The 10,425-nt window shown below is 32.8% G+C and overlaps 2 protein-coding genes across 2 annotated transcripts; both read left to right on the top strand.

Annotated features, from left to right (window-relative positions):
• Positions 1-7,183: 7,183 nt before the first annotated feature.
• Positions 7,184-8,063, top strand: LOC127739643 (receptor-like serine/threonine-protein kinase ALE2). The gene is made up of 4 exons (XM_052258259.1): positions 7,184-7,287; positions 7,371-7,550; positions 7,627-7,686; positions 7,915-8,063. Exons 1-4 carry the CDS (start codon positions 7,248-7,250, stop codon positions 8,061-8,063), a joined length of 429 nt encoding a protein of 142 aa, XP_052114219.1. The 5' UTR covers positions 7,184-7,247.
• Positions 8,064-8,087: 24 nt separating this feature from the next.
• LOC107478947 (cysteine-rich receptor-like protein kinase 2) lies at positions 8,088-10,059 on the top strand. The gene is made up of 4 exons (XM_016099101.3): positions 8,088-8,282; positions 8,368-8,602; positions 9,113-9,263; positions 9,703-10,059. Exons 1-4 carry the CDS (start codon positions 8,213-8,215, stop codon positions 9,988-9,990), a joined length of 744 nt encoding a protein of 247 aa, XP_015954587.2. The 5' UTR covers positions 8,088-8,212; the 3' UTR covers positions 9,991-10,059.
• The last annotated feature ends 366 nt before the right edge of the window (positions 10,060-10,425 follow it).

Raw genomic sequence — 10,425 nt, 5'->3', positions numbered from 1 at the left:
GCTACTAGTGTTTACAGAAGTAAGTAATTGATGCAGAAATCCACTTTTTGGGCCCACTTGGTGTGTGCTTGGGCTGAGCTTGAGCTTTACATGTGCAGAGGCTTCTTTTGGAGTTGAACGCCAAGTTGTCACGTGTTTTTGGCGTTCAACTCTAGTTCGTGACATGTTTCTGGCGTTTGACTCCAGAATGCAGCATGGAACTGGCGTTGAGCGCCAGTTTACGTCATCTAATCTCGAATAAAGTATAGACTATTATATATTTCTGGAAAGCTCTGGATGTCTACTTTCCAACGCCATTGAGAGCGCACCATTTGGAGTTCTGTAGCTCCAGAAAATCTATTTCGAGTGTAGGGAGGTCAGAATCCAACAGCATCAGTAGTCCTTTGTCAGCCTTTTATCAGAGTTTTGCTCAGGTCTCTCAATTCCATCTAGAAAATACCTAAAATCACAGAAAAACATACAAACTCATAGTAAATTCTAGAAATATGAATTTAGCATAAAAACTAATGAAAACATCCCTAAAAGTAGCTAGATCCTACTAAAAACTACCTAAAAATAATGCCAAAAAGCGTATAAATTATCCGCTCATCAGTGTCCAACGCCCATCTTTTGGCACCCAGTTTCAATGAATGTCCACCTCCCAAGGGTCCAAGGTCAAGCGCCAACCTTGACGCTCAATGCGTTCGAAGGAAAATAAGACTAGCTCTCGACATACATGTGATGCGAAATTTCACAAAACCACAACTCGGCAAGTGCATCAAATCGTATCAAGTAATACCATAGGAGTGACTTATCATTCCCACGAGGGTTAAAAACCTAAGCAACAATGATTAATTGATTATTCTATAAAAAATAAAAGATAGAAGAAGTATAAAAGAACTTGACCATCACATTTATATGAAATAAACGAACAAAACGAAATTAAAAATAGACCACTTAAAATAAATGAGTTACTAATGTGTTTGTATGGGTGAAATGTGACAACACCAAACTTAGTGTGAGAATACCAAATTTCGTGTGACACAATCAATGTGTGGCTAGGCCAAGTACGCAGTGCAATGCAAGACTTATGTTGGTGTAGCAACATGCCGAACTTAATCCATGAAACACATATATACAACATCAAGCAGAGCAAAAAAGAAGATGAAAGATATTACCTAACGTTAGGTTGCCTTCCAATAAGCACTTCTTTAATGTCACTAGCTTGACGGTTGGTCCTTGCTAAGGTGGAGATTGATCAAAGTGCTCCAATGCCTCCCTTCTCACTATGAATTTCCTTCCATTGTCTTCATCTATGAGTTCAATGTGTTCCAAAAAGAGGATATTGTTTACTGTGTAAGGTCCATACTATTTGTTGAACTTGTCTAGCTATATCCATGGTGGAAAGGGAATTGTATAACTTGTTGTCCAGGTAAGAAGTCACTTGTGGAGATTTTCTTCTTTCTCCATCCCCTGGGCTTCTTCAGAATCTTCATTTCCCATTTAGGTGATTGTTCACACTCAACACCAAATATATGCTTGATATCCGGTTGAGTCTTGTTAGTTTCTACAAAAAGGGCTTAGGTTGCAACTTCTTGTTGACCTCTTTTGTTTCTTCAATTTGCTGAACCACTTCTATTTCTTCTTTTTCTTTCAGGCATGGTGGTTGAGCTTCTAGAGGTGCTTCATCATGGGATTCTTTGAGACTTGAATCACTTGTTTCAACCATAATATAAATCTGCTTGCATTGTCACTCAAGTGATGCATGGTTTTGAAAACATGAAACACTCAGTGCTCATCATGCACCCTGAATATCAATTCACTTTTTTCAACATCAATCAAGACTCTACCAGTAGCTGGAAAAGGTCTTCCTAGAATAATGAAAAAAATTTTATCCTCTTTCATGTTAAGAATAACGAAATCTGTTGGGAGAAAAAATTTTTTCACTTTGATCAATATATTCTCAACCACTCTATGTGCTTGCTTTATTGATTTATCTGCCAATTAGAGGGCTATTTTTGTGAGTTTTATCTCTTGAATTTGTAACTTCTTAATCACAAAGAGAGACATCAAATTGATACTTGTCCCTAAATCACACAATGTTCTTTCCAAGGTTGTGTTTTCGATGGTGCATGAGATTTGGAAACTTTTAGGATCTTTCTTCATACTAGGCAAATTCCTTTGAATGATTACACTACACTCTCTAGTCATTACCAATATTTGGCCTACCTTTAAGGATCTTTTCTTAGACAACAATTCCTTTATGAATTTAACATACAGGGGCATTTGTTCAAGTGCTTTTATGAATAGAATGTTGATGTGTAGTGACTTGAATATCTCCAAAAATTTGGAGTATTACTTTTTCTTGTTCTCTCTCTTGAACCTTTGAGGGTATGAAATTGTTGACTTATATTCTGGCACTCTACTTTCCCTGTTGATTTCTCTTAAGAAACTTGAGGTTGAGGTGCAGAAACATGTGCCTCTTGAGGAATAACTTCCTCCATAGCTTTGTCCTCTTGTTGGTCAGTGCTTGTGACTCTGTTGCCCACCATCTTTTCACTTCTCAAAGTGATAGTCTTGCAATCTTCCTTTGGATTTAGGATTGTGTCATTGAAGAAAGCATTTGTGGGTTTTACTAATTGTTGAGAAATTTATCCCACTTGTATTTCCAAGTTTCTAATGGAAGCTTTAGTTTTCTTCATGAAATTTTAAGTGGTTCGGGAGAGTTCTTCTAAGGAAATTTTCACATGAAAAGCTTCTGAAAAATTTGGGATTCTTGTAATGGTTGTGGGGTTGTAAGGATTGGTGGTTGTGATGAGGGTTGCAAGGTTAATGATGGGGGTTGAAGTTATTTAGTGATGATTGTTGTTGAAATTGTTTTGTCTCTATCCTTGATTATCCCATTCAAAACTAGGGTGATTTCTCCACCCAGGATTGTAGGTCTTAGAGAATAGGTCATTTTGAGGTTGCTTTGAAGAATTTTTCATATAATTCATTTGCTCCAAAGGAAATTGGCCTTATTCAAAGCCTTCAGCTTGAGGTACTCCACCAGCTCATGTCATAGGAAGCATCTTAGGTGCTCACGGCTAAGATATGCATGCCTCCTAAGTGTTGAGTAATGGCATTAATCTGTTGGGACATGACTTTGTTTTGGGCTAGAAGGGTATCCACGGCATCAAATTTCATGACTCCCATCCTCATTGTTCTTTCAGGGGAATAGAGATACTGATTGTTAGATACCATCTCTATAAACTCCAATGCTTCATCAGTGGTCTTCTTCATATGTAGAGATCTTCTAGCCGAGTTGTCTAATGTATTTTTTTGAAGTAGGAGTGATTCCATTATAGAAGATTTACAATTGAACCCAGTCAGAGAACATATCTGCATAGCACTTTCACAACATCTCTTTATACCTCTCTGAAGGCTCATAAAAAGACTCTCCTTCTTATTGTTTGAATGTCGGTTCTCACCTTTGTCAACCTTTGAGGTGGAAAGAATTTGGTTAAAAATTTACTCACCAAATCCTCCCAAGTTGCTATACTCTCCTTGGGTTGTGTCTCAAGCCACTACCTGGCTCGGTCTCTCAGTAGGGACCCCATTAGTCTTGACCGTGTCACAGATTTGAAGGAAGTTAGAGATGTGTCGATTGGGATCCTCTTGAGGACTTCTACTAAATTGACAATTTTACTGAACCAAAGTGATGAATTGGGACTTTAACTCAAAGTTATTAGTATTCATAGTAGGAGTGATAATGCTACTACCACAATATCCAGGATTTAGAGTAGTGAAGTGTAACAACCCAACTTTCAGTACATCATGATCGTCCCAAAAGTAAGGCGCTACTAACCTAATTTCTTTATTATCTATTTAATATTGAGCCTTTACACATTAATCTATTGCCAGTTTTACTAAACGTTAAAAACTTTTTCAACAAGAACAAAATAACACATATTCACGTACTTAATATTAATAATATATCGTAGTATTACATACAAAACTATTTACAAAACCTACCTCTCTGAATAAAATTTTAACTGACAAGGCAAGCGAAAAAATAAATTATATCAACAACTCAACTTGCAAACATATTCTTCCATGCTCCTGCAATTTTATAATAAGCCTTTGCACCTCTAGCTGAAAGGAGTGAAAATAAGGGGTAAGAACTGGGAAGTTCTTAGTAGGGTAGGGGTTATAAGTTAAGTTAATTTTATTTTTTATTATACTTAGCCAACGACAACAAACTCCGAAATACAAACAACTTTTAAGAAACCAAGATACAGGAAGAAATAACAGAAAGTACACATGAATAACCATAACAAACCACAGAATGCAGAGAAATCACAAGTCAAGAAGCACACATACACACAATCATAAAAAAGCATGTTCAAACAAGTATAATGCATGTCTGTCCTATGCAGGTCATGAGCTCATGTGTCAGTTGCCTACTCGTTCCCAACATTATCTGGGCACAAGTCTCAGATATAGCTTTCCAGATGCATACAGTGTGCATATAAGTTTTACGGCCAGGCCACATACAATGTGACTTTTAAACATGTTGTAATATACTTACAGTTGGAAAACAGTTCATAATGTGTAGGCGTCCCCACTATACATTTGGTGCTAAACCCCAAACAAGGTTGTGTTTACTCTCATGTGGCAGACAGACTTTTAAAGTCTTTTTATCTTTACCCTCTACTCTCCTATGGCAGAAATCCCATTAATTAATACATTGTTTTCTTTCTTGTTCTCTGCTCTCATGTGGTAGATATTTGTTAGATTCTTTTAGTGTATGCTCTCTGCTCTCCTGTGGCAGAAATCTGCTTTCATGTGGCAGAGGTTTGTAGATTCTTTTAACGTATGATATTTGCTCTCCTGTAGCAAAGATCTCTTTAATAATTTTCTTTTTTCTTATTTTATTTTTTATTTATCACTCTTTTATTTTTCTTGTTTTAATACCACAAATCGTCTTCATACTCTTTTCTCGTGTCTCCCTCGACGTTTTATGAAGAATTAATCATAAGATTATTAATTTAACTTTGTCTTCTAAAGCTTTTAGGATTATAACTGTTTTACCTCTCTTTTCTTATTTAATAATAATAATATCTTTAATAAAAAAATAATGATTAAAAGAGTAATAATATTAATATTCTTACTTTGATATCAAAAATTAGTTTATATGGCTTTATTCTGAATTTTCGTTTTAAATTTCAAACTTTTAAATATTTTACTTTTTAACCCAAAATTTTCATAAAATCTCTAATTTAATTTCATAGTTTTTAATATTTTAAAAGTAACCTTGAACTTTCGTAAAATACCCGTTTTACTCCTAAACTTTACTTATTACTCAAAATACCCCCAAAACTTATATAATTACAAAACTAACTTCGATTTTTATTAAATTACTTCTTCAACCTAAAAGTAAATTTTGTTTCAATACTTATCCTTTCGTCAAAGAAACCGAACCCCATTCTAAAACATTTTCAAATTTTTTGCTTGATTTTTAATTTGTTCTCAAGCTTTATGGTTATTGATTTTTTATAGAGTTCACTTTAACTTTCCAACCATCAAATCTTATTAAATTCTCAAAAGTTTAAACTTAGAAACAGTCCCAAATAAAGCCACAAATAAACATTTAGTTCTTGGCTGTCCAATGATAACTGAACCATGAATCCAAGAAATTAACAAGATTTAATCATAAATCATTTATGAATTTAGTTACAAAAATAACTTATTCACTCAATATTTTTTTAAAGATAATATTAAAAATTAGATCATTTATGAAATTTAACAGGCTTTCTAAAAATAGGAGAGAACTTCGAAAAATATTTTAGATCCTTATCTCTCAATTTTATATTATAAAAAAGCATAGAGAATTAATTTTTAATTAATCAACATTAGCTATTTTTTATTCTAAAAATTTTTATTTTTAAAATTTATGATATAGAATTTATAATTTAATATTTAAGACTAAGAATTTATGACTTAAAATTTATAATTTAAGATAAATAAAATAATTTTTAAAAAATTAACTATTTAACGTTTATTATATTAAAGCACTTATTCATAAAAGACCCACAAATTGTCTAAAATATCTCTCTTCTATATGTAATTAAATTTTTTTTTTCAATTACCTAATTACTTTTCATTTTAAATTTTGAAATTGTGAATCATTATTATGCTCGTTGACAGCCACAAACTTTAATCCACAGTTAAATAAATTCATATCTCAGAATTTGGAACTCTGATCTCGCTGCATGCAAACACTGCATAGCACATTAGTTGATGGTCTAATTATTCTCCCCTTAATTAATAATTACTTAACTAATATTATAATGAAGCAAGAATAAGAGAAAGATACTGCATTGGAAGTTTGTATTCAACAAGATATGTTTTCCAACAATACTAGCCGACATTATATTACCTTGTTTTCGATGAATCCTATATGAAACACAACCTTTGAATACCTCTCCCCTGTTCTCCACTTCCCACAATGATCCCTTTTTTCATTTCTGCAATTTTCAATCTCTTTCTAAATACAAACAGAAATATTAATTAATTAAAAGTATAAAATAATTTAATTAATTTAATTTGGTTATCTAGCTATAGCTGTTGTCCGTTCTTGCTGAATGAATTATTGTGGCTGAACAATTTAGACCAGAGTTGGTTATTCTTTCCCAAGAACAACAATAATGTCCCGTGGAGTACTAGAAGGTCTCATTTTTTCTTCCTTTTATTTAGATTTGGTTTTGAATCATAGGAAATAATTCATGCATTATGCTCATAATTTCTTTTTGAGTAGTTTTGAATATTAATTATTAGCTTTTGATTTCAATTATCAAACTATAATCATTATTAATATCTTAGGATAGGATTATAGGAGAATTAGGATGCTGTTTTAGGTTGAAAATCATGTTAGAAAGAAAGACACAAATTTGGCTATAATAACATGCAATATCATTTTTTTTTATAGTATCTCCTGGCTCGGTAAACTAAAGATTAATCTATCATGGATCTGAACTTCATTTAACGATTTGTTGCTAGCTAATGAGTTATTATATGTAAAAGACGGGATTCAAATTTCTCGACACTTGTTTAAGTGGACGAGTTAGCAAATTACTTGACCAGCCCAAGTTGGTTATTAGTTTGATCTATTCATTTTATACCTTATTTTTTCTTTCTTTTATTCTTTTTCCTCAATCCTGGAATTTTTGGAAATCACATTCATTTTATACGGTAACATTAGATGATCTTGTTCAAAGTTTCTACATATGCCTAGAAATGACATTTTCTATGATTCTCCCGGCTTAGGTTAGTATTCTTTTGTCAAAGCTTTGAACATGAATGAATGAAAAGTTCTATGAATTTGATAGTTTTAATTTGTTTCATCGCAGTGGATCCACCACCTCCAGCATCTAATGAAGAGCCATCCCCTAAGAAAACTGATACAACTTTGTTCTTCCTTGGAGGGATAGTGGTGTTCATCATATTGTTGATAATTTTGGTTGTATTTTGGAAGCGTATCAAAGGGACCAAAAATACAACACCTCCTAAAACTACTAAAGGCAAACAAGGTAGTTTTAATTTGAGAACAGAATCTATGTTAAAGATATTTGTTTATATTAATTTGTGGGTTGGCTTCTTACTTAGGGAAACTTACTGAAACAGCAGAAGTTATGGATATGATGTTTTCATCTAAACAACAGCAAGGTAATTGAATTTGAAACGTGGCACAGTGTGTATATATCAATACGTTTTTAATTAATTTCACATTTGTTATTAATCATATATTGGTGTGTGTACCCAACAAATACAATATATGGTTAAACGCTATTAAGAGGAAAAAATGTTAGCTATAGCTAATTATTTTCTTAAACGCTATTAAAAATAGTAGTACTTATAATGGAGGACAAAATTAAAATTGTTGTGTGTACCCAGGATCCATGGAGTTGTTGAGTGGGAACCTTAGGACAATTAGTTACTTTGACTACCAGATATTAAGAAGAGCAACCAAGAATTTTTCTCCTACTAATCTTCTTGGAAGTGGTGGATTTGGGCCTGTCTATCGGGTATGCTTTCAAAGTTGAGGCTAATACAAAACATATATGGAAAACTAATTGCTCTTAAGAAACTATCTTTGAATAAATCCCAGCAGGGAGAAAGAGAGTTTCTGGCAGAGGTGAGGTTGATCACAAGTATCCAACACAAAAATCTTGTTCGCCTTCTTGGATGTTGCATGGATGGACCACAAAGGATTCTTGTCTATGAATACATGAAGAACAGAAGTTTGGACCTCTTCATATATGGTATCCCTTCTATTTTTAATTCCCACAAGAGCTTAGGATTGGTTAAACAGAGCAAATTGAAACTTTGAATGTTCCCCTCATGCAGGGAACAATGCTGATCGATTCCTGAATTGGAGCACTAGGTTCCAAATTGTTCTAGGCGTGGCAAGGGGATTGCAGTACCTTCATGAGGATTCACATCTAAGAATTGTTCACCGAGACATCAAAGCAAGCAACATTCTTCTTGATGATAAGTTTCATCCCAAGATTGGAGACTTTGGCCTTGCCAGATTCTTCCCTGAAGACCAAGCTTATCTTAGCACACAATTCGCTGGAACATTGTAAGTCCAATTATTATATATTTTAAATTACTATATATGCTAGCTGCATATTCACCATGTTACTCATGTTATATTTCAGTTTTCTATTTATGTTTTTTTTTGTCATAATTTTTTTTTTTTTTTTTTTTTTTTTGTCATAAATTGGATAGCCTCTAATTTTGAGTATTATAAATGAACACACACATAATTATACGCACAATATTAAGAGTTCTCATCCACTATTGACCCTAATCAAGTCTCAAACTTGAGTACACAACACATATTGTAAAGCAAAGATTTTCACCATTAGACTAAGGTCTTGGGTGCAGTTTTCTATTTATGTTACTTATCGTCAGTTATTACAAATCCCAAGTAACCACACTATTGCTAAAGTTAGTTAGCTTTAGTTAGAAATGTTTCCATGTTGATAAGTTAGTATGCAATTATTCATTTTAAGAAGTAAATGAACCCAAGTACACAGTGTTTCAAATAGCATAATTTCCTGTATGTTCTTTTAATTTCTTGAAAAAGGGGTTATACAGCACCTGAATACGCTTTAAGAGGAGAATTATCAGAAAAGGCGGATATCTATAGTTTTGGAGTTCTGTTGCTCGAAATTATTTGTTGTAGAAAAAACACAGATCTCACCTTGTCATTGGAAATGCAGTACCTCCCTGAATATGTAAAGTTTCTCAACTCTCTATTAAATCTCAATAATTTAGGAGTAATATTCTAAACTAGTCCCTAAGAAATTTTTAATCGGACACTTTGGTCCTCAGCAAATTTTAATTACTAAATCAGTCCCCAAATTTTATTTTGTTAGACAAATTAGTTCCTCCATGATATTGTTCACCTTTAGGGACCTATCTAAAAGTTTTTAAAATTTTTAGTTATATCTTTTATTAAATAACGACAGTGATTTATTTATGTAACTTTTTTACATGAAAATTGATTTGCCTAATAAAATAAAATATTAAGTATTGATTTAGTGATTAAAATTTATTGAAGATTAAATTGTCCGACTAACTGATTTGGGATATCACTCATAATTCAGAGAAACATAAGCTAGTTAGATTCTTATTTAATGAACTAGGCTCATCATTTTTATGTTGATGAAATAGGCATGGAAACTTTACGAGAACTCAAAGATTATGGAGCTTGTAGATCCAAAGCTGAAAGAAGAGGGGTTCGTGGAGAAAGATGTTATGCAAGCATTCCACGTGGCATTCCTCTGCCTTCAGCCTCTTGCAAATCTAAGACCTCCGATGTCAGAGATCGTGGCACTCTTGACATTCAAAATTGACATGGTCACAACACCAATGAGGCCTGCGTTTCTTGATCGAAGGCGCAAAACTGATTTTCAAACCCCTTCCCCAGAAGTAATATCCATGCTTTCACATCTCCCATGAGTAGTCTTATGTAGTAACCAGAAGGATTGCTTAAACGGATCTATATTCAGAAGAAATTCTTGTATATTCATAAATAATACATGTATTAAAAACAATCAATATCACTTACGAGTAGTCTTATGATGGATATAGTTACGGTTAGAATACTTGTTAAATATATTTAGCTAATTCTACGGTGTCTATTATTTATTGTCTAGTTCTTTTAATTTTTTTTTATTACAAATTTTAAATATTTAAAAATTATTTATTTTATAATTTAAATTAAATATTAATTTTTAATTTCTTTTAATAAGTTAAACACTATATTTTAGACAATATAACAATCACCAATATATTTAATAAACATACAATTCCTCTCACTATTGAGACATGTCGGAGATAATGACTATGTTCAATTTAAACTCATAAAAGAGGACATGGTCTTGAAGAAGGAAT

Source organism: Arachis duranensis, chromosome 3 (genome assembly GCF_000817695.3).
Source record: "Arachis duranensis cultivar V14167 chromosome 3, aradu.V14167.gnm2.J7QH, whole genome shotgun sequence".
In the NCBI taxonomy this organism is placed as follows: Eukaryota; Viridiplantae; Streptophyta; class Magnoliopsida; order Fabales; family Fabaceae; genus Arachis; species Arachis duranensis.
Note: the sequence above shows the minus strand (reverse complement) of the source record. Positions and strands in the feature narration are given on the sequence as shown.

Coding starts and splice junctions, on each gene's coding strand:
- LOC127739643 (XM_052258259.1), top strand. CDS start 7,248: ATGCCTAGAAATGACATTTTCTATGATTCTCCCGGCTTAG. Junction 7,551..7,626: donor AACTACTAAAGGCAAACAAG/GTAGTTTTAATT, acceptor CTTCTTACTTAG/GGAAACTTACTGAAACAGCA. Junction 7,687..7,914: donor TTCATCTAAACAACAGCAAG/GTAATTGAATTT, acceptor GTGTGTACCCAG/GATCCATGGAGTTGTTGAGT.
- LOC107478947 (XM_016099101.3), top strand. CDS start 8,213: ATGGATGGACCACAAAGGATTCTTGTCTATGAATACATGAAGAACAGA. Junction 8,603..9,112: donor ACACAATTCGCTGGAACATT/GTAAGTCCAATT, acceptor TTCTTGAAAAAG/GGGTTATACAGCACCTGAAT. Junction 9,264..9,702: donor TGCAGTACCTCCCTGAATAT/GTAAAGTTTCTC, acceptor TTGATGAAATAG/GCATGGAAACTTTACGAGAA.